The 24,633-nt window shown below is 42.8% G+C and overlaps 1 protein-coding gene across 3 annotated transcripts in view; it reads left to right on the top strand.

The window, feature by feature from the left end:
* The window catches only part of PHACTR1 (phosphatase and actin regulator 1), a gene marked incomplete at its 5' end in the record, with an annotated part of 446,140 nt that overhangs the window by 348,164 nt on the left and 73,343 nt on the right, over positions 1-24,633 (top strand). For all 3 annotated transcript variants that reach the window (XM_080914800.1, XM_080914801.1, XM_080914802.1), the window contains 2 exons: positions 15,391-15,558; positions 17,814-18,020. In XM_080914800.1, the coding sequence (XP_080770926.1) occupies positions 15,391-15,558; positions 17,814-18,020 (375 nt within the window). The remainder of the gene's footprint in view (positions 1-15,390; positions 15,559-17,813; positions 18,021-24,633) is intronic.

Below are 24,633 nucleotides of genomic sequence, written 5' to 3'. Positions count from 1 at the left end.
CACACACACACACACATACACACACATTTATTGCTATGATGAAATTCTTGGCAAAAGACTGATGAAAATATTTATTTTGGCTCATAGCTTGAGACAACCCACCATGGTGGGGAATACCTGGCAGCCAGGGTGTCTGTGGTGGCAGTACCTGGCCCCTAGCTTGCTCTACTGAGGCAGCTCAGTGGCCTCCATGTGCCCTAGGTAGTGCACATGGTGAACCATTGAGCTCTATTCTGGCTCTTCTTGTTCTTCCATGGAGTTTTGAGAGGATTCAGGGACTGTCCATCTTGAGCTAGTAGGTCGTCGCTCACCTGAAATAGAAGCTAACAGCTGTGAGCTATGGCCTCCAGCACACATGAACCTTCTCCAGTTCTTACTCTCCTTTCATGTGGATTCCCAGATGTTCACATACACCTCTCCAGCCACCTAGGGAGAGCTGAGCTTCTTTATAAGGTTCCAGGAATTCCTCCAAAGGCTGTGTCACCTATATAGTCTTATAGCCAGAACCTTCACATCACCTTCCCAGGGATCCTAGCTTCTCACCATGAAAAAGTTCCAAGAGTAGACTACTCACTGCATTGTATATGAGTGTAGTAACACCATTTAACCCTCTATGGAAAATCATCACATAAGACTTAGACACATCATTAGGATTTCCAAGTCTGCTTTCTAAAACTTTAGGCAACAGTGGAAACATCTGTTATGTTAGATTAGTCACTAACTCCATGGAGTCATTAAATACTTTAGGTATGGACAGTCTGACCAGTAACACTTAAAATGTTAGTGACTCACAAATAACTACTACAAATGGCTGTCCTGTTCAAGAGGTTGGCTCAAGTCTGGACATAGTAAGCCCCTGCTACTGTCACGCTACAACTGTAGCCAGTAAAGAATTTTGAGATCTTAGAAGCTGGGTTTCCTATTAGCTTCGGAAAGCCCTATGCACCAAGATAAGCTAATTCTGTTTGATTCATGTCATCATAGAGGATAGGACAGAGACTGCCATTCAGTTCTAGTTGCATCTTTGACATCAAAATGGCCAGCAATAGAAAAATGGTCTCTTCTTTCAGCTGCAAACTTTGCAGCCAGAGTTATTATTTAGAAATAGTATTCAGAGACTCAATAACTCATCAACATAGGTGTCGGAATTAATTCACTTGCTGCAAAAGCATCAGGGTTCAGGGCCTAGGATCAAAGACACAGGCACCTCTGGAAGGCAAACAACATGATTTGAGTCTGTAAAGTGACCAGGTCAGTAAGCACTGGGGTAGAAAAGCAGCCCAGGTCATGTGAGCTTGTGTAAAGAGAAGCCGGTAGACAGTGACATGCAGCCACAAGTGATGTTGATAACCACAGAAACGGCTGTTGCAGAAACCCTGCTGTAGCATCGTTGATGCTACCAACAATGATCAGCCTTTGTTGTCTTCTTGGTGGGGTTTAGAATCACCTAGTACATGCGCTTCTGTACATGTCTGTGAGAATGTCTGCAGAGAAGTTTAACTGAGAAAACTGAGTCAACATGAGTTGGGGGAGGGGTATCATTCCAGCGGTTGGGGTCTTAGATCAAATAAAATGAATGACAAGCAGGCGAGGCTTGAGGTTTCATGCCTCTGCTTCTTGACTGTGAGTGCCGAGTGACCAGCTACCACATGTTCCTTTTGCCTTGCCTTTTCCATCCGAGTGGGTTTCCATGCTGTGAGCCAAAGTAAACCTTTCCTTCTTTAGGTTGCTTTTGTCGGTTACTTTGTTACAAAGATGAGACAGTAACTAACACACTACCCAAGGCCAGTGCTTTTGTCTCAGAGACTTGTATCAGTTACCTATTGTTGCCATGATAAAACACCAGGAACACGGAGACTTTTTGGAAGAAAGGGTTTATTTTGGCTTATGGATCCCAGAGAGAGGGAGGGTGCCATGGTGCAGTAGGTACCCCAACAGGCAGATGTTCTGGCAGGAAGCTGAGAGGTCATATTGTTCTCTACAGATGGGAAGCAGAGAATGGATAGGAGAAGCTCATTATTAACATCTACCTTCTCGTGACACACTTACTTCAACGAGGCTTCATTCACATCCTTAAAAATACACTACCTCCCCAACAGCACCAACTGGGAAGCAAGGATTCAGATACATGAGCCTGGGGCGGGGGCCACATTTCTTATTCAAACTACCACAGAAGTTATTGTCACTTACACTGCTGATGATTTAGGAGAACACAACTGGAGTAAGAGAAAAAAAGACAGCTAAAATCAAAAGATACTAATAAATTGAAAACACAGACTTTATTTTTTAAAAAGATGTTAAGCAAAAACAATAGCAACAACAGAGAACCAAGTGATTTGCTGATTAATACTGAAATGTGAACCATTCTGCCCCATGAGTCACAATGCTAATAAAAATCCCAAGACCAGAATGCATTTGTACAGATAGTTAAACGGACTTCTGTGAGCCAAAGATGCCCACAGTCAACAGAAAAGAACCTCATGCCTCCTAGTAAAATTTCTTTGAGTATATGTTGGTCCAGATAATCCAGTGACTTCTCACTCTACATGGAGATAAAAAATAAACTGGTAGTTTCTTCAGCTCTCAGATTCTTAAAATATAGGTCCCTGGTCTGATGGGATCTCAGAGAGTCTGTCTTCAGTTCCCCTGGTACTCATCTACTATGAACTGGGCATACATAAAACATGCCCACGCTGTACAAGATAGATTATCCTCACTGGGAATAAAGCTGTTCCCATAAAGCTGCTATCATTTTTCATGTCTTGGCTCATTTTGTATTTTTTTTTTTTTAAATAAGATTTTCTAGCTCTGCCTGCAGAACCTAGTAGCACTCAGGTAGCTACACCAGGAGGATCACGGGTTGGAGGTCTCCTGGGTGAGACCCTGGCTGTGACTAATTAGTGAGTGGATTAATTATAGGAGAGTAAGAGGTTTACGTTTTAAAATGCTTAAGAATCAAATGACAAGAACTCATTAGCTGGCAGTGTTTCATAAGAATGTATCACTTCCCATGCTCCGTGCTTAGAATTGTGTGTTCTCTGTAGCATCCTTTCATTTCATCAGACAAATTGAAGGAAATACTTCCTCTCCCAGTGCCAGGGAGCCATTTCTACCTGTGAGGCTCAAAGCCTTAATCCATCAATGACATCCTTGGGTGACTTGTTTCTTAGTCAGCTGGTTCGTGTCACTGGCTACAGAGCAGCCAGTGTCTTTGGGGAGGATGATTTAGAAGGTTCCTGGAAATTCTGCAAGTTCTTACAGAGCTCTGTACCCTGTTACAAAATGATACCTTGTGGGCTGCAGAATAGGGCCTCTGGGTTGGGGAGTCTGACACAGTGGATAAAGTTCTGGCCACACATGTTTGAAGAGCAAATGGCAGATCTGCAGAACTCACCTAAAAGTTGGGCAGGGCAGGTAGGTGTGGCACCCGTGTATAATCTCAGCACTCAGTATGTAGAGACACAAGCACCTGGAGTCCTGAGGCAAGCTAGCCAGAGCTAGCCATATTGGCAAGCCCTGGGTTTGACAAGAGACCCTGCCCCAATAAATAAAGTAAGAGAAATCAAGAAGGATACCTGGAATCAATTTGAGTCTCTGAACATGAAGATACATGCATGTACACTCACACATAGGCATGCGCCCATGTGAGCATTCACATACACATGTACACCACACACATACACATGCAAAAGAGAAAGAATAGTGTTTCTCCCCTCGAACTGAGTTAAGGGGGATTTTTCTAACTTGATAGCAAAAGTACATTAATGTCTGAAGAAAGAAAGAGAGATGTGTCATGGCTCACTGATATGAGCCCGTCTAATGAGGCCTGAGCCCATTGCTGGTGCAATTTTCATAGAAATCACCTTTTCACTCATTAGCCACTTGAAAAGATGCCCCTTTTAGTCAAAAAGAATTTCTGGGAAGCTGAAATGAGAACCCAGAACAAGCTTGACAGTAGCTCCGTCTCTGGCGGGGGGGGGGGGGGAATAAATGACACATTCTCACATCAGGCTCCTCTTACATGTCTTTACAATGATAATTAGTCTCTTGAACATAGCTTGGAGTCATTGTTTTATTTTAATTATGACTCTTAATGATCATCAGCAAATTAAAATCTGTTTGCATTGTCAAGAGTGTGAATGTAAAGGCTATCACATATGTGTTCCCGGGGAGAATACAGTTTAGTTAACACTTTCAGGATTATCATGTGACACTTGGATATGATCTTCATGAAATGGATGGATGGATGGATGGATGAATAGATAGATAGATAGGTAGATAGATAGATAGATAGATAGATAGATAGATAGATAGATAGATAGATAGACAGAGAGATAGATAGATAGACAGAAAGATAGAGAGATAGATAAAAAGACAAGAGGATAATAACAAAAGAAGGGGAATAATAGAAACAGGAGAGCAGAAGGGAGGAGAAGAAAAAGGAGAAGAGCAGAGAGAAAGAGAAAGAGAAATGAGAAGACAGAAGAAACATGGAGACAGAGCTGGCACATCGTAAATTTCTGCATTGCTATTTGAAGGACTCTCATTATTGCCATCATAAATAAAGTGTCCAATATAGTACTTGGCATTAGAGATGCAGAAATATTTGCTCATTGCTTCCTGCCCATCTTCCTGCTGTGCTCAGAGGATTTTTATAAAAGGAACAAAAAGCTCTAGATCTACACTAAAACTTTTTTATATAAATTAGGATTTTTTTATATAAAACTTACAACTTTATTCATAGTAAGCCAGAAATGCTTCCATTAACTTCCCAATGCTTACGTTCTCTATCCAAAATGAAAACCTAGATGTAAAATGCTTGTCTGTAAGTTCATCTGTCCTTTAGACTGATTTGCAAGCGCTGGGGTATTCTTGCATCTCCCAACACCAAGAGAATGAAGATATGGACGCTTGGTATTATCTAATGTAGTCTATTCGATTAAAAGGACAGAAATTGAAGTCCCAGACGTGAAGTAACTTGTTGCAAGCTAGTGATGGCAAAGGTGACAGAGATTTTCCTATGGTCTGGGGCTGGGTGCCTTCCAATCTGCCCGCCACTTCTCTCCCTACCAATGTCTTCCAGAAATGAGCTGGGGTTCTCACCAGCATCCCTCCGTTTATTAATATACAAACTTCCTAAGAATATGTGATTTAGGACACAGTTCCTTTCACCAAGGTCACCCTTTTGCATCTCTTACCTGTGAACAATTTGAGAGATGATATAAACAGAAAGCCCAGGTAAGGTCTTCTGCTGATGACTGAAACTAGCTGATCTTGAGGCCAGTGCAAATTGATCTGACACTCTCCTGATCCCCGGCCAAAACACCTCAAACCGTGCAACAGGTGACGAGGCACACCTTGGATTAACACCAGTCCAGAGAAAGACGGAAGGCATAGCTTGAAGCTGTATGCAGTGGGCCATCCTGGGAACCAATGGCTGCATCTTAGTGAGGAACAAACTCTATGGAGAGTTAGGACCTGGGCAAGAAGTAGGAACACTTAGGGAGAATTCTTTCTGGCAGGAACCAGAGGGATAAGAAATGCGTTTTGTTGTTTGTTTGTTTGTTTGGTTGGTTGGTTGGTTGGTTCTTAACAAAAAATTGTGTGTGTGGTGGGGGGATAGGTTGTTTTATTTTGTTTTGATTTTAGTTTTGCATTTCAGTTAATAAAGCTCCATATATAGTTTTATATCTTTTTGTCCTAATTATAAAAGCATTTTCTTTGATAGTTTCATATTTATATAATGTATTTAGATTATATGTAACCCCAGTTCCCCTCTAACTTCTCATGTGCTGCCAAAATCCCCCTCCCAACTTTGTCTTTATCATTGTCTTCTTTCTTCTCTTTCATCTCCTCCATAGTCCTCCTCTCTCTCTGTCTTAATCAGGGTTTCTATTCCTGCACAAAACATCATGACAAAAGAAGCAAGTTGGGGAGGAAAGGGTTTATTCAGCTGAGACTTCCATATCACTGTTTATCACCAAAGGAAGTCAGGACTGGACCTCAAGCAGGTCAGGAAGCAGGAGCTGATGCAGAGGCCATGGAGGGATGTTACTTACTGGCTTGCTTCCCCTGGCTGGCTCAACCTGCTTTGTTATAGAACCCAGATCTACCAGCCCAGGGATGGCACCACCCACAATGGGCTGGGCCCTCCCCCCTTGATCACTAGTTGAGAAAACGCCTTACAGCTGGATCTCATGAAGGCATTTTCTCAACTGAGGCTCCTTTCTCTGTGATAACTCCAGCTTGTGTCAGGTTGACACAAAACCACCAAGTACAACTGACCCCTTGTCAACTTGACACACAAACATATTTTCATTAAGCCTCAACTCTTACTTTCTTATTCATCCCCAAGATCTAAATAACCTTAAAAGCCCCACAGTCTTTACAAAATTTTACATATTAAAATTCCAGTTCCTTTAAAATATGGAATATTTTAAGATTCAAAGTATTTTCTAATTCAAAGTCTCTTCTCTGTGGGCTTCACTAAAATTCTTTCTTCAAGAGGGAAAAATATCAGGGCACAATCACAATCAAAAGCAAAGTCAAACTCTATCCATCCAATGTCTGGGATCCACTCACAAACTTCTGAACTCCTCTGAGGGCTTGAGTCACTTCTCCAGCTCTGCCCTTTGTAGCACACACCTTGTCTTTTAGGCTCCAGCTGCCTGTTCTCCACTGCTTCTGCTGCTCTTGGTGGTCATCTCATGGCACTGGCATCTTCAAAATACCACTGTCAGTCTTGGGGCACTAATTGCAACTGAGGCTGCACTCTCACCAATGGCCTTCCATGGCCTCTCACAGTGCCAAACTTCAGCTGCTCTTCATGACCCCTTTATTCCTTCAAAACCAGTACCACCTTGGTGACTCTTACACATTACCAAGTCCAGCCACAGCACGAGGTACAACCTTGGCTATCTCTGAAACACAGCCTCTTTGTGCTCCAGGAAACATTTCCCAGAAGATTTCACCTCAGTGATGCTAGTCTCTTCTTAATCACCACTAATTTCTCAGCTCCAGCTGACCAGCATCAATAGTCCCAGGAATGCAAAGGTTTTGCTTTAGTAGTTCTGGTATCTTGTTAGTCACAGCTGATTCTTCAGCTCCAGCTAACCAAAACCACAGAATCTTCTCAATCAAAACAGCAATAGCCCTGATAAGAGTCTTTAATCTTCCCGCTGAAATTTCACAAACCAGGCCTCCATCTTCTGCACTGTTCTCAACATTATCTCCCAAGCTAGAAAAGTTGAGAAAACGCCTTACAGCTGGATCTCATGGAGGCATTTCCTCTACTGAGACTCCTTTCTCTGTGATAACTCCAGCTTGTGTCAGGTTGACACAAAACCAACCAGTTCACCCTCCTTCTCCTTTTTCCTATAACCCATTGAGTCCAATTTTTGTCACCCCTATGCTCACAGGTGTAACACCACCTACTAGTGCATGGCCAACCTACCATGGGCCACAACCCCTGAGGAAAACAAACTCTGCCTCCGCTAGCAGCATTGCCTGTCTGTCAATGGCTTCTCCTATCTCCTTGTTGGCATATTAATCAATGTGTGTGGGCTAAGGAAACAGTCAGGAAGGTGTTTACCAGGAAAGAATGGGGACCTGAGTTTGAGCCCCAGAACCTACATGAAAAAGCCATCCATGCCTTTGAATCCCACAACTAGCAACAGGCAGATTTCTAGGGCTTGCTGGCCAGTCAGCCTTCTCTCAGAACCTCCAGGCCAGTGAGAGACTCTGTCTCCAAAAACAAGTCATAAGAAAGCCATCAGAATCAACTAACCTGTGTTCACAGGGGCTCACCGAGACTGAACCGCCAACCAAGGAGCCTGCATGGAACTGACCTAGGCCACCTGCACAGTTGTATGGTTTGGTCTTTTTGTGAGACTCCTAACAGTGAGAACAGGGTCTGTCTCTGATTCTGTTGCCTGTCTTTGGGTACCTTTCCTCCTACTGAGTTACCTTGTCCTGCCTGAATAGGAGAGTCTTACTATAATCCCATGGCTGATTGATGTTTGTGGAAGGATTGCCTTTTTCTAAAGAGAAGCAGAGGAAAGGAAACATGGATGGGGGTGGGAAAAGGGACTAGGAGAAGAGGAGGGAGGGAATCTATGATCGAAAGTGTAAAATACATACATACAGACACACACCCACCAAGGTAAAAGGTGCCTAATGAGTTGACCTCTGGCCTCCACGTACATATCACACACCTTCACCCACATACTCATGAAGACACATTCACATATAAAACACACAAGCAATAGAAAATAAACACATACATCATTATCAGGAGAAAAGTTCACGGTCATCAAACCCTACTTATGCTGTGCCAGATTCCCTGCAGGACCCCTGTCTCCTACATGCATCTCTGTCATTTTCTTGTCACTGTCACCGACATGCACATATTGTTCTCCAGCCCTGCACTTGTAGTTGACATTGTTGGTTCTCTCTCAAGTGTCAGTATCACCCATGTGTCCATTTCAGTCATGCGGGTCTCATTCCCAGCCAAGTTACACTTTTCCAAAGCATCACCTGGGACGTGGTTTTGACTTACCTGCACAACTACTCACCCTACTTAGAATATTTTTGCTCCATGGCCCGCTGTATTTAGCTCATATTTTCCCACTACTTGGCTTTTGCTCCTTCCTTTTGCGGCATTCCACTTTGTAAATTAAAAACTCAAAAAGTTGTATGACTAAGTCCAAGCCACCCATCTGGCGTCCCTCTTGTGCAGCCTGAATAAATGTGTATGTTTCTACTCTTCTGTTTTTTTTTTAAATTCATTCTAGTTTGAAGTTTTATATTTAGATTTTTGATATATATGACACTTATTGAAATAGTGGCTCCATATATCCACATGGGTATGTACATGAGCAAAGTAACTCTTCCCTATACTCCTGCTCAGCTGTAACTTATTAAACAAGGATTCGTTAACCCCACTAGAACTTCATGTGCAAGCATAAGTTTTTATAAAAACCATAACGTCATAACTTAGAAAATCAGCTTCCATGCTGAGCTTAACTTTATTAAAGTTTCTCAGAGTTAAAACTGGCACTCTTTCATATCTCAAATTCCAAAGGATCGAGAACACGGCACCTTCTCAGAACAAAAGGCCATGTGTTCGAGTAACTGTCTTTTAAAGCAGAAGCTGTTGGCATGTCCATTTCCACGGGCAATTTAATTTCTGCTACCCATTCTCCATGGCAACATTCATTTAGAAATAATTTTTAATTATCTTTAGCTTTGAACAAATCTAATTGATCAGAATCCCCCTCCTTATACAGTCTAAAACCTGAACCCATGGAACAGTACCTCCCACATTTAGGTCTTCCCACCCTAGTTAACTGAATCTAAAACTTGATCATAGACATTCAGTATCTGTTGCCATGGTGATTCTCTAGCCCATCACATTGACAGGATGCCAAACCCTTGTGTCCTTCCACCTCCTCCTGGTCACATTTTACTAGGACACATATGATTATGGACCATCATGTGCCGTTTTAACCATCGGCACAGATGCCTTTAAAAGGCAATAAAAAGCATCAGAGCACCTTCTAAAGGCTGGATCATGACTTCATCCATAAGAAGGAAGATAGTGACGACCTGGGTAGATACAGGGGCAAATAACCCAGATGCTTCGTCTTAGTCATGGAGGTTTGGTATTTCTTCTTGGGAGTGCAGCGTCAGGAGAGCTCCTCTTTCTGTTGGTAAAAGTGCTTGTGAAACAGTACCTAGAAGCAGCAAGAAGACATGGAGAATGGTCTTAAAGTTAATCAAACAGAATTAATAAACACTGAGTTTGTTTGGAGATTCAGTTTGAGGGTTATACATGGAAACAGCTCCATGTATAACCCTCAACTGAAGGCCAGTCCTCCTCTATCCAGGGAAAAGCTTCCTCTCAGTGGAGCACACAGCTTTAAGAAAGCCATATGGAGTGGCGAGGGAGGAAGAGAACACCCACCTAGTCAGTCAGATCATCTGTATCAACTCAGGTGACCAATGGAGTGAGAGAAGCCACAGCCAGATTGCCTTCACATTTCTCCCGAGCATTAAAAATTCCCAGCTAATTGTTTGGCTTTAAGGTTGTGTAGCAGATGATGTTGGTTACACTGTTTCCACTTTAGTCTGTGCTATAAAATATAATAATGTAAACATGTAAGTCTTACTTTAAGAAATAACAGCACGATTCTTTTTTAATATATACGTTTATTTATTCTCTCCTCATGCAGCATGAGTCTTTCAAAATAAAATATTATTTTACTTTTGCAACTACTCATCTTGGTCATAATTAAGATTATAGACTTATCTATTTAGCAGTTCTTGACACACACACACACACACACACAGAGGGGGGACAGATGGATGGATGGAAATATATATGGGTGGATAGATGAATGAGTATGTAGGTATGGAGTAGAGATAGTAGGAAGCTCAGTACATAAAGATAGTTAACACTGTTAATATTAAAGACATTCCCAGAAGCTATGTGGTCTGCAAATTGCCGATAACTGTAAAGTAGAAAAACCTTTGAATAAGTTCACAAGAACCATTTATGTGTAAACTGGACATTATAATTCTAATTACAGAAAACCCCTATGTAAGGTGGCCTTATCGACTTTCTTTTCACAATGGTATAAAACATTGTGGATGCCTTTGTGACTTAAATGTCTTCATCACTGCATTTTATAGCACATACGTAAGTGGAAACAGTGCAACCAACATCATATACTGTGCTATCTTTAAGCTAAGAAATTAGCTGAAAAAAAATGATGTTTGGTTGGGAGGTAAGGGACATCACTAAGTAAGCATCTAGAATAATTGTGAAGAGAATTATAATTGAGATCATAATGGTAAGATTTTTTTAAAAAACAGTTTTGTAAAGGCTGTTTATGATTTTTTGATATGTATTCATGTTCTGTTTGCCACAGGCATGAAGTGCTCACAGACGCCAGAAGAGGGAGTTATATCTTCTATAACTGGAGTTACAGACACATAATTAGCCACCATGTGTGTACTGGGAACTGAACCCAGGTCCTCCGGAATAACAACCAGTGCTCTTAACCACTGAGCCATGTCTCCAGCCCCAACACACAAACTTTTCAAACAGTAAGACTTCAGCCATGAAAAATACAGAAAGAAGAAGCTGCTTCCATCAGGGAGGCTGAGGGATCATCATCTTTTATTTCTTTGTCTGTTTTTTAATGGAAATGTGTAGTAACCAGTCACAATAGTAAATTTCCAAGAAAATCCCTCAGCAAAGTAGCTCAGGACTTTATGACCTAGCAAAAGTCATTTTTCATTCACAGAAGCTCCACTTTGAGAGAGTGGAAGCATCACATGGAAGAGAGCCAACTGGCTTTTCAGTTAGCTAAGTCCCTGGGAAGACTGTAAACTGGCTTCCCTTTTTGCATATATAATATACATATATAAATATAATGTGTATAATTGTTTAATAATGCTTCTATTTTTGCTTATGTCAGATAATTCATCATTTAAGATACTACATGATTATTATCTTACTTTTTAAAGAATAATAGAGAGTAAATTATATCATATTACCATAATTGGTAAAAAAAAATCTGCTTCCAGGATATTCATATTTGTTCCTTTATTGCTGTTCATACTCTAAAAAATTAATCAATCCACTTGGAAATATATGTTCCCTAAGCAAAAACAGTTTTCTATATTGCAAATAAAACAGGGCATTGATACTCCAACGAAAGTACACAAAACTCATGGCTCATTTATTAAGATGAAATATTGATGAACCGAGGCTAAACAATGAGTCCAAACATTGAATGAACACTATGAGCTCTTAGTTGTTTTGTATCATATAAATATTTGTAAATATGCTCTAAGAAGTCACTTCTTAAATGAAATCCAGAGTCACAGGCGTCACCCAGACAAATCCAACTGCAGCTGCGTCTTCTGTCCCAGAGTTACCGTGTGGTAATCTCAACTCTAAAACTGGGCAACCGTCATCGAACAGCACCAGTAATCCAGAGCGCAGTAAGACCCTCCCCTCTTCAGGTGGCCTTCTCTGGTGCTGTGAATATGTTTGGAACATCATACATCAGAGTAGCCCCCTGGGGACCCTGAATGACAGCTGTGTCATCATGGTATTGTTTGGACATGATAAACAAATGCGTGTAGACTGGGTGACTGTAAGGTCACATGAATACAGCATCTCTCCCCATCCTGCAGATGTACAGCCCAGCTGTATAACCTCCACTGCATTGGCCTCAGAGTCCTACCCTGCTCCTATGTTCTGATTAACTAGTAGCAACCACAACTCTCATCTCCATGACAATAACATCCACTGCCATTTAGAATGTGCAGAAAGGCTGAATGAAAAGAAAAACAAAATGAGATCCAACTCAGCCTTCAAAGGCCACGACTGTGTGTGACTGTCTGTTTCAGTGAGTGTTTAGATATTTCTCCTTTTTTTAATGTTTATAGAGAGACAAGTTTAAACACTATAGATGCTTGAACCGTGTACTGTACTGCTTACAGCCTGTTGGTTTCATAAATTACTCTAGCAAACAGGTTCTTTTTTTTATTAAAATTTACTGAAATTATACTTTTAAAAATTTATCATAACCATAGATTTTACATAAATGAATACTCCTCGGTTATATGTCAAGTGTGGCATACATTTTTCTTTCCCCACCCCAAATTTTTTTATCGGATATTCTCTGCATTTACATTTCAGATGTTATCCCTTTCCCACGATCCCCTCCCCCTTCCCCTCCTATTACCTCCATGAAGGTGCTCCCTCTTCCAACCACCCTCTCCCACCTCAGCACCTTGGCATTCCCCTTCACTGGGAAAAGGAACCTTCACTGGAACAAAGGCCTCTCCTCCCATTGATGCCAGAAAATGCTATCCTCTGCTGCATATGCACCTGGAGACATGGGTTTCTTAGTGCAAACTGACTGATTCGTGTTTTAGTCCCTGGGAGCTGTGGTGGGTTTGGTTAGTTGATAATTTTGTTTTTGCCGTGAGGTTGCAGACCCTTTCAGCTCCTTCAGTCCTTTTTCTAGCTCTGGAGGCAGGTTCTAATGGGATGGCCTGAAGGATTTCAATGCTATTAGATATCATAAATGTATAAAATCAAAACATAGACAAAAAAATAGTTAAAGGAAAGATTAACCTCAAATTCAGCTCACTTTTACTTCTATGACCTCTCTCTCCCTCTCTCTCTCTCTTTCTCTCTTCCTCCCTCCCCCCCCCCCCCCCCCGACCTCCCCTGTAGCTTTAAGTCAAGCCATTGCTTTACGGAGATTTCTTTTTGAGTGGGCATGACTTCATCTTTCATCTGGGTGTTTATTCATCTGACTGAAAGCGCTTTAAGTCCTCTTGAGAAATTAATTTGGCTTTAATGTTTAGCTATCTAAGACTCCCCGGGTGTTGATGAAATCATGCTGGAGGGAGTCTTGATTTAACAAATGGCCACTGAACTGGAGTCTTTGATCCCCGATTGGGGCTGTCAGCTCTCAGCCCTTTGCGGGACTAATCTTCAAGCGGATCAAAGTTGACTTGGTTGGTGGTTGGCACCAAAGAATTCTGGCACTTGGCCGCTACTTTGGGCTGCTACAGCCGGGTAGGTAGAGACTGGAGAGTTTCCTAGATACTCACTCACCACAAGGACAGAGGACAGAGGGAGACAGACAGACAGTCTTCTTCCCTGCTGGGGTTACAAGTTCACACTGCTTCTTTGCTCTCTAATGCTTTTTGGGTTTTGTTGTTGCTTTTCTTTCACTGAAAATAGCTTTTTTTCCCCATACAATATATTCTGGTTCTGGGTTCCCTCTCCCCACTCCCACTCCCCTTCCCAGTTCCTCTCCACCTCTTCTCCCATCCAGATCCACACTTATTCTGTATCTCATTAAACACAAAACAAACAAACAAACAAACAAACAAAAGAAACAGGTATTTAAGGTTGTCTCATGACACTGAGCAGGAAACTTTGATTCCTTGGTGTCCTCCATCTTCTCTGGCTCTTACACTCTGCCTCCTTTTCTAAAGGGTTTCCTGAGCTCTAAGGAGAATGATTTGATGGTAACATCCATTTTAGGTCTCAGCATTCAAAGATCTCTCATTCTCTGCATAATCTCTGGCTATGGGTCTCTGTATTTGTCCCTACTTGCTGCAGGAAGTAGCTTCTCTGATACTGGCTAAGCAAGGCTCCGATCTATGCACACAGCAAAATGACATTAATAACTATTTTATTGCTTCTTTCCTTTAGCAGAACAGTATCATCTAGTTTCTCCCCCGATCACTGTCCTATCTAGTCTCAGGCTCATGGTCACCCAAGCAACATTGGGTATGGGTTCCATCTAACGGAGTTGGCCTTGACTCGAGTCAGTGGTTGGTTGCTCCTATGAGCTTTGGGCCACTACTGCACTGACACATCATGCAGGCAGGTCACCATTACAGATTGAAGGGTTTGTAGCTGGTTTGGTGTTAACCTTTCTCCTTTGGTAGAGTGCGGAGTCCCTTCCAGTACCAAATTTTGGCTTTTAAAACTTGCACTTTTAGTAGGGGTGAAGACTCTGTGTAGGCACCAGTTTGACTTTTTCATGTTCAGTGAGTTGTATTGGTGTTGTCTTCAGCACTAGGGCCTTGCTGTCCATTTGTGGAGAGCCACCAATGGCCTTCTAATATCAGCTCCCTAATGTAGAAATTCTCAGTCTTGGATCTCCAGTCTCTATGGTCTGCTAAATTTCTATAACTTTTTAAAAAATTAAGAGGAAAAAATAAATTTTGTTCACTTTTATTAAGAAAAGAGTATGGGCTAGGAGATGCTTGGTGGCTGGGAGGCCATAAAACGTCCTTGCAGGGGATTTGAGTTTAGTTCTCGGCACATAAACTGGGAGACTCTCAGCTGCCACTTACTATAGCGCTAGTACCATCCTTTGGAGTGCCTCCCTCTTTGGTCCATTGCCACCCAAGCAGCTAATGTGCCTCCCTCAGGAGACACAGAGCAATCCTAGAGGGCACAAAGAGTCCTGCCAACAGAGAGGAATAGCTCATGTCATGATAACCTGTTCTGGTCTCATAGGACACACCCATACATAAACGCAGCTGACTATAGATAATTAAAAATTCAGTAAGTCTTTTAAAAGCAAAACAATTTATACACATGGGACACAAGATGGGCTATGAGTAAAGGGATGGAGAAAAATGGGCAAGCTGCTATGGATGGCTGGAAAGTACTTTTCAGAAGCTTAGATAGGGCTCTCTCTAACGGTACACATTTTAAGAGCAAAAATTTGGTGCAAAGGGGCAGATGCTAACCTGGATAAAGATGGTTCAGAGCTCTGCTGTGAGTGTCACTGTGAGGACAGACCTTATCTGATACTACCATCTCCTTCCCTCCCACAGATGGAGAACTCTCCATATCAAATGAAGATGACTCCCTGGAGAATGGGCAGTCCCTGAGCTCCAGCCAACTCTCTTTGCCTGCTCTGTCAGAAATGGAGCCTGTTCCAATGCCCAGGGACCCCTGCTCGTATGAGGTGCTCCAAGCTTCAGACATAATGGATGGACCAGGTAATGACATAGCAGAAGCCTGGGGACGGTACCCAATGTCACAGTCTCCTGGTGGGACTTGGAATGTTTATTCCAGAGCATGGAGACCTAGAAATGTCAGGGAAACTGACCACATAGTTGTCTATACATAACTTGGCCAAAGAAAATGCAAATGCTATTTTCACAGGATGCTATATAGTTTGTAAAAAACACCTTTGTGACATACATCACTTTCAAACTATTATAACTTGTTTTTATAATATTGATGGTTTAAAATCTTGTTTGTTTTCTGGCACTCATCTTTGTTAAGCTAAACCAAAAAGGATCCTATCTCTCTCTAAAACTGTCTAATCCACCTGCTCCAAAAGCCTGACCACACCATTCCATTTCTAGTCCTAATATACCCTTCAACAATAATTCCAGTTTAGTCAATCTACTGGATACAGACAAATGACATATTTGTTAAGTTGTATACAATTTCCCAACTAAGCTGGAGCCTGCCTATAGATGAGTTTGGATGCCTTCTGATTATCTGCCTCCCTCTTTGGTCCACTGTCATCCAAGTGGCCAATTTGCTCCTTTCAGGAGGACAGAGCCCCCCTAATCATCCCAAAGATAAAGAAAGCCCTACCAACAGAGAGGGGCAGCACACATCAGGAGATGGACTAGTCAAGAAGCCTCTAGGACTACCTGAAGTGTGGGTGAAAAGGCCATCATCCTGGTATCCCCATATGTAGCATCCACACATACATTTTTCTTATGTTGGGGAAAGGTGAGAGGCTGTTTTCCCAAGCTGGTTCCCACACTTAACTGTGGGACCAGGCCAGCTATTGTTCAGCAAGTAATTAGAACAATGCCCCTTGAGGTGGGGGAAACCTCTGAGTGTCAGGAGTTCTTTGCAGGGTTGTACTGCTATGTAGATATTACTTCCTCCAGGGGAGAAGGAAGGCAAGAAACGAGGAGGAATCCTTTATAAACTCCTTCCTTGTGGCAGACATAGGAAGCATGGGGACAAACAATAAAGCTATATTTTGTTTGTCCTTTAGAATTTTAAGCAAGAATTTGTTTTTTAAACTCAACATCTCCTGAACCATCCAACTTCCCTTGTACCACTGGAATCTGACAGTTAGACTGTTTTAGTAAAATCTACCACCAGACTGTTTTACTGCTGTTACTCAGATGACCAGCACAGAAGAAAGCAGTGAGCTACCACCCTATGGCAGCTCAACCAAAGAAGAGATAAATTAAAATAAGACAATAAGAGCCAGGGTGTTACTAGGTTGCTACAGTGCTTGCCTGGCATGCATGGATGCCCCAGGTTCAATCTCTAGTACCATGTACCTAGTTCTAAGGCAGGGTGGTACATGGCTTGGAATCCCAGAGGTAGAAACAGGAGAAATGGAAGTTCAATATCATCCTCCACTACAGAGTGAGTGAGTTTAGAACCATCCTGGAATGGGTGAGACTCTAGAAATAGGAGTGAGGAGGAAAAGGAAAGGGGATGAGTAAAGATGACAAAAAGTCTGTCAAACAGGAAGTAAAGGAACTGGACAAATTAAAAGGCTAAGCCTTTGTACATTCTGTGCCTTGTGAGAACATATATGGCCAAGCAGGTTAAGAGTCTGCCCTTAGAACTAGAGCCCTCACTGAGAGTCCTGGCTCTTGGTCTTGACCATTCCAAAGATTAGAGGAGCAGCCACCAAAGTGTGCTGGTGTCCACTTTGCCAACTTTGCCAACTGCCGTTGGTATCCCAGACCAGAGAGCAAGACTCGGTGGGTAACACCAATACTCTCAACCAGTTTGTGGCCTGTCTCTGTCTTCTCTCAGCAAAAGAAGAGTTTGGGGACCCAAGTAAAGGTTCTTGTCCAGTTTAGGGGACTTGAAATCTGTCTGCTCTTTGTCCTATTAGCTGTGTCTCTGGTCTCCTGAGTCACGTGATAGAGCATCTGTATTCTTTGGATGATGCAGGCTCAGTTTGAAATGGTGACCTTTCCCATGGACAAAAAAAAAAAAAAATGCCCTTGCCTCCTCCCCCCTTTTGCTCCCTCTCCCCTTCCCTTCTCTCTTCCTCCCCTTCCTGACCTTCCCTACCCTAACTGCTTTTTTGGCTTTCTCTTGTCCTTGCTTTAGTTCTCTCTCCATGTGCCCATGATGGCTTGCAGCAGGTGGCACTCTGCTGTCTTGTTGGTTTGCCAGTGTCCCTGTCCTGTGTCCCTGGCTGGCCTGCACTGCGTTCATGTAATGTCTCCTGTGTATCATGTGGTTGTGCCCTCAGTGTCTGAAGAGAGTCCCTCTGCCAGTGAGTCTGGAGTCCTCCTGTCCCAAGATCCTTCAGCCAAACCAGTTCTGTTCCTGCCCCCCAAAAAATCTTCTGCTTTCCCTGGAGACCATGAGGAGACCCCAGTGAAGCAGTTGTCCCTTCACAAGCAGCCCCCGGCCCTGCCTCCCAAACCCACTGCCCGGATTGCCAACCACTTAACAGGTAAGTCCAACTTCTTCTGAGGCGTATGGCCCCTCCCTCCCTTCATGGGACAGTTTCTTATTCTGTCATTCTTTTTACCTGAGGCCTGAATAGGCATCTCTGAGAAGCTAATCCCATGGGGTGTTTGGGTCTTTGTATGTGTGTGTTGGTACATGAAGTCATAACCAGGATTTATGTCTCTGTGTCAAGAAGCATTTGATATGCAACCGCCAGCCATATGCCAAGAGCCTTCGGTGTTATCTGTCATCTTTGTATCTGTAAATATGTACATTGTATTTATGTGACCGATTCAAGATTATCGCCCATCTGGGTGAATTAGAATCAATGTTGAAATGTTTACACAGACGAGAAAAAAAAAAAAAAACCAGTGCTTTGCTCTTTTTGTAATGAGTCTGCGAAGGCTTTAAATGTTTGTAAGTTATTGATCTAAAGTCTGGAATAGGTCTGCAATTAAAACTAATTTCCTTCATTTACTGTCAGTTCTCTTTAAAAAGAAAGAAGCGAGGCATGGCGGTGCATGCCTATAAATCCAGCTTTGGGAGTGGGAGACAAGAGGGTCAGGAGTTCAAGGTCATCATCCTTGGCTAGTTAGCAAGTTAGAGGCTAGCCTGAGCTACAGGAGACCCTGCCTCATAAAGCAACCACAATAAAATAGCCAAGCAGGAGTGTGGGGATACCTTTAGAGGAAGCACAGGCTTAGCAGAGTCACTCTAAAATGGTTTTTGTACTTTTGCTCTGTGTGATTAATGAATGTGCTCAGGTATGAAGTTGGGTGTACACTGAAATTGCATTGCACCGTATGTGTTATAGTCAGACCTCCATCAATTGCTTTGTACAACATATTTCATGGGTGTTTTTTATCATGTTATTCATTTACATCTCAATGGTATCCCCCTTCCCAGTTACCCCACCACGAACCCCTTATCCCATACCCTTCTCACTCCTCCCCTTTGCCTCTATGAGGGTGCTCCTCCATCTGCTCCCACCCTATGCTGGGACATTCACAGGACCAAGGGCCTCTCTTCCATTGATGTTAGATAAGGCCATCCTCTGCTACATATGTAGCTGGAGTCATGGCTTCCTCCATGTGCATTCTTTACTTGGTAGTTTAATCCCTGGGAGCTCTGGGTGATCCAGTTCATTGATATTGTTCTTTATAAGGGGTTGCAAGCCCCTTCAGCTCCTTCGGTCCTTCCCCTAGCTCTTCCACTGGGATCCCCAGGCTCAGTCCAATGATTGGCTGTGAGTTTCTACATCTGTATTGGTCAGACACTGGTAGAACCTCTCAGGGAACAGCCATACCAGGCTCCTGTTGGCAAGTACTTCTGGGCGTAGCAATAGTGTCAAGGTTTGGTGTCTCCGTGTGGGATGGATTTCTAGGCGGGGTGGTCTTTGGATGGCCTCTCCTTTGATCTCTGTTCCATTCTTTGTCCCTGTCTTTCCTTTAGACAGGAATGTGTTTTTACAAATCTAAGTGATCTCTATGATATTTTACATGTAACGAAGGAGGACAATGGAAAACACACTCACTCACTCATAGTAGACAGAGGGAAGGAGAGAAAGTGGCTTCTCCGGGGCTGGCAGGACAATGGAAGCATGACTAGAACCTGGGCGTCACACCTGCTAGCTGCCAGTGTTGGTGAGTTAGCGCACAGTCCAGCTTCAACAGGGACTCATGCCAAGCTGTGTTCTAGCAGCGTCCCCATTCATCTCAGTGGGGTGTGTGTGCTTTAAAAGTGCCGCTGTCTCTCGAAGCACCATTTAACACATCCGTTTAGTATCCCAACATTTTAATCCACAGAAAATCAAAGGGAAAATAGCCACCCTCCAAGACATCTACACACTGTCTATCAGAAACCAAACATCACTCTACATGGTGCCTTCTCAACTGATTTTTTATATAACAATGTGGGAGCTGAATCTCATATTAGTGACTATCCCACAGTGTGGTTTTATTAGCTGCTTGGTGCAGATCCAGGGACTCTTCTACATTCTCTGCTGTAAAAAAAAATACAACAGCAAGCATCTGTAGTAGCTTGCCTATGTCTTTTTAAGGCTTTCCCAGAGTATTCTAGGATTAAAACTACAAAGTCCAAGTTATATATACCCTTTAAGCTGTGGACAACAAACACCCCTTAAGAAAAATGTAATAGTGTGCAGGAAAAGCCCTCATATGTGCATTTTGAACGTATTTGCTCAACATGCCTTCAATGACACAGAGCACTGTGTCATTATCAAAGTGGACAGAACTCTGTACTAGTCTAATAAATATAATAAATACATATTCTCTGTATCTACTGGTTCTACGTCTATGGTTCAGCCAACCACAAATCAAACATAATTATTAAAATTTTTAAACTGGGCATGTCCAGGTCTTTTTTCTTGTCACTTCCTTAAACATCACGTTGTTGGAGTTATTAACACAGTATCTGCATCCAATTAGGCAGAATGTCATTTAGAGACAGTTGGAAGTAGAGGGAGGGTTGTGTAGAATCTATGCTAATACTATGCTATTTTCTAGAAGGGTCTTGAGCATTCGTGGATTTGGGTGTCCATAGGAGTGCAAAGTCAGGCCTCTACAGGCCCGAGGGATGACTGTTTTGAGCACTCTAGCAAATGCCTTTCAGCATAGAATTATGGTTTGGTGCAGCCTCATAGAGCGCCCCTGAAGAGGACAGAAGCCTGGTTGACATTCACAGAGTGAAGAACATTTGTAGAGAATTGGGGTATAGGCTCTCAGGAAAAAGACTCTGGGAAAGGCTCAGAGGTAATGATACGTTAGGTCACTTCAGTGGCTCATCTGGGATAGAGATTCCATTCGGGTTTAATTACAACTACCAAGAGACAGGGTTCCCCTATAGTGGCCTGCAAAGATTTGTATTTTATTTCCTTGGAAGTAGCAAAATTGGGGCTGGGGAGTGAGGGGTATGATGAAGTGAGCCTTTAAATTATCTTCCCAGAGACCATTCATGGTGCCACAAATCTTTAATCCCAGCACTTGGGAGGCAGAGGCAGCAGATTGTGCTGGGTTTTAATCTCGCCTAGTCTATAAAGGAAGTTTTAGGCAAGCCAGGGGTATAATTGAAGCCCGATATTAAAATAAATTAAAATAACCTTCCTGGGTCTCTGTGTAAAATGAACAGAAATAGGAAACAGCTGAAGATTTGTCACATATGCTAACAAAGCTAGCTGTGTGCTATGCACCTCAAAATTCTCAGTGGCATTGAACAGAGTGACTTGAGCCAGGAAGGCTTCTCTTGTCAATGGAGTATGAGCTGACAAGAATCTATTATCAGCAGAAGAAAGAGGAGGCCAGCAAGTAGGAAGGAATAGCTATGGAATATTTATTTCATAGCATCCTCCAATTTATCTAGTTATCTAACAGATGAGTGAACATGGCAACCTCACTGTGAGCTCAGAAGCTTGAGTGGGACAGCGATTCAAAGGACCCTGAACGTGAGGGATTAAAGATCTCTCTGAGGGTATCTATATATCCATAAAACTTGGAGAAAACTCATAAAACCTCATTTTCTTGTGTGTGGTTGTCTCTTAAGTGTGGTAAAGACAAGATCTGGAGAGATGGCAGTGTCTAAGGGCTGTCAAACCAGTGCTTTCCTTTTAGGTCTGAACTCCATTAGACTTGCTTAATTTTCATAAATGAGCAATCAGTCAGAATGAATCTGCATCCCCATGAAGAGCTCTGCTAACCCCAACCTGTCACTAATTACACCAGAGACATCTGGGCCATGTCAGAAGGAATTCATCAACTAAGAATTCCACGACTCTAAATTAAGATTTGTGAGTTGCCAGTATGTTCTCATTGTTGTTGTTCTGTTCGTGTGTTGGAGAGAAAATGTTGGGACATTGGAAGGCAACTGGGCTTGATTAAAAGAAGTGGGTAGTGATCTGACAAGATGTGGAGGACGTAGGAGCCCGGACAGGAGTGTCACTCGGCTTCCTAATCAGAGAGCTGCAGGCAGAACTAACCCTCCTTCAGGATTCACTTACACTTCATCAGGAAAAGCACAGTGGACTTGGAAAACGTGTGTCTTACAATTCTCCATTCTCCAGTTGAGTGAAGAAAAGCCATCATTCTTCATGCCCCTCCCCCCCCCCCCCCCCCGCTTCCACCTCTTCTCCATCATCAGCCTGCCCAGCAGCACGTGGGTCAGAGTTGGGAGCCGGTGAGCACCAGAGTCTTGTCTTTCTGGAAGCACAGTCTTCAGTAGAGCTGCTGCATAGTAGATGTGATCCAAGGTGAATGAGCTCAGAGAAGTTGGTTCTTACTGGAATGATCAATGGCCCCAGAGGGAAAGTGTGATCAGGGCAAAACCCTGTCTCCTGCCTTTCTAAGTCTCCACCAATTGCTTCCCTAAGCATTCTTAGCCAGGATCTATGTGATAAACATTATATGACCATAACCATTATATGACTTTCTGCTTGAGGAACCTGTGAGGGGTAGGCACCTCATACATGGTAGATGCATGCAGAAGAAAGCATGGCTTCAAAGGATAATGCATGGTGACATGTGGCCCGGCCATCACATTTAGATAGCCATTGGGCAAGTAGTGTTGTTCGAAAACATTCCTAGGTACCATTTAGTCCTATCCCCTTCTCACAGAAGATGACCAAAAAAGAGACGAAGATGGTGATTGTAGCTATACAGCCAGTAAGTTGGCTTTGTGGGTTTCTGAACTCTGTGTGTCTTCATCCATGTAAGAAATTAAATCGTTTTTATTTGTCTGCTCAGGCTGCCATGCCAAATCATATCGACTAGATGCCTTATGCAGCAAAGTTAATTTTGTCAGGTCTGAAGAGATGGCTCGGTGATGACAACACTCACACGGAGGACCCATGTTCAGTTCTCAGCATCTACGCAGTAGCTCACAACTATCTGCAACTGCAATTTCAAGAGATCCAACACCCACGTCTGCCCTCCAAAGGCATCAGACATGAACATGGCACACATACCTACATGCAGGCAAAACACTCATACAGATAAAATTAAATGCTTTAAAATACTTTAAAAGAATTTTATTTCTCATAGTCTTGAAGGCTGAAATTCAATAATAAAATATGACACAAATACAAATAATCACTGTTGTGCTTATATAACATTCCCAGTGTGTTCGGCACCATAAGTAACCTGGGAATTATTTGAAGTATACAGGAGGAGTGTGTAGACTGTGTGTACACGCACATTAGCCATTTGGTGTAAGGAACCTGACCATCTGCTTGCTGGTGTGGTTAAGGCAAGAACAAATAACCCTCAGATACCGAGAAGTGACTGTATGCTCAGCAAACCCTGGCGATTGCAAATTTCAATGGGCCATGGTATCTGCAACTACAATTTTGCCTAACAAACAACATCTGTGCCCTGCAGGACTTCCCAGTGCCAGCACTTAAGCCAGTCTAATGAGAAGAGATGCAATGATCATTAAGCTGAAACCAGTGTTTCTATTTATAGCTCTCTCTCTCTCTTCTCTCTCTCTCTCTCTCTCTCTCTCTCTCTCTCTCTCTCTCTCTCTCTCTCTCTCCCTCTCCCTCTCCCTCTCCCTCTCCCTCTCCCTCTCCCTCTCCCTCTCCCTCTCCCTCTCTCTCTCTCTCTCTCTCTCTCTCTCTCTCTCTCTCTCTGTCTGTTTCTCTCTCTATGTCTGTCTCTCTGTCTATATCTGTCTCTGTCTCTCTCTGTGTCTTTATCTCTCTCTTCCTGTCTCTGTGTCTCTGTCTTTCTGTCTCTCTCTCTCTCTCTGTGTGTCTCTCTCTCTCTGATTCTGTGGATACTTTTGTGGTTTTGTAGTCATTAATTTCATGTTGTTGCTGTGTGGCTCTCAGATTTATGTTCCCGTTCACTCCCGTTCTCCCTCTGGCATTCTACCCCACCCCTCCTTCCCCCTCTTCAGCTCTACCCAGTTGTGTGCTTCACCTCCACCCTTACGTTCTAAGGATTAGGGTGCTATGAACTTGGGCTTTACCTATGCCACTGAACAGAAAAAAATTGCTCACAACACAGAGGACATACATGGAAATGGGAGGTTTACACTTGTTGGTAACTGATACTGTGAAGATATTGTGTTTTTTTAGATCAAGTTCAGGCTCAAGTGGGAAGCACAAGTATATTGTCCTCACAATCCTGGAGACAGAGGCTTGGCTCCCGGTCATGGCTAAGAGAGGAGCCTGAGGATGGTTATCAGGCAGAAACGGGATCAAGGCAAACCCTATATGGTGGTTCTGCAGAAAAGGGAGAAGGGTAAAATTAACCATCTGAATTGGCTGGAGTGAAAAGTCCCAGCAAGTGTGCACCAAAGAGTTCCTTTAGTTGGCTGGCACCTGCTAGGGATGCTAAGCAAAGGGATACCATTGTGCCCATTAGTCTACATCCCAGTCTGGCACTTAGGCTACTCTGTATTGCATGTCCATGCCAAAGACAAGCTCAGAATAAGCCCTGGCTAGCTCTAAACACAGGCTGGCAACCACCAGAAAGATGTCCAAATATATCCAAACTCATAACCTCCAGAAAGTTCAAAATAAAAGTGAAAGGAGTGAATACATTTCCTGGGCTGACTCCATTATACCAGTTCCTCTATATCACCTAATCTTGATCTTTTCTAAG

This window comes from Micromys minutus (genome assembly GCF_963924665.1).
Source record: "Micromys minutus genome assembly, chromosome: 1".
NCBI classification, from domain to species: Eukaryota; Metazoa; Chordata; class Mammalia; order Rodentia; family Muridae; genus Micromys; species Micromys minutus.
The sequence above is the reverse complement of the archived record's forward strand: the minus strand, read 5'-3'. Positions and strand labels throughout refer to the sequence as shown.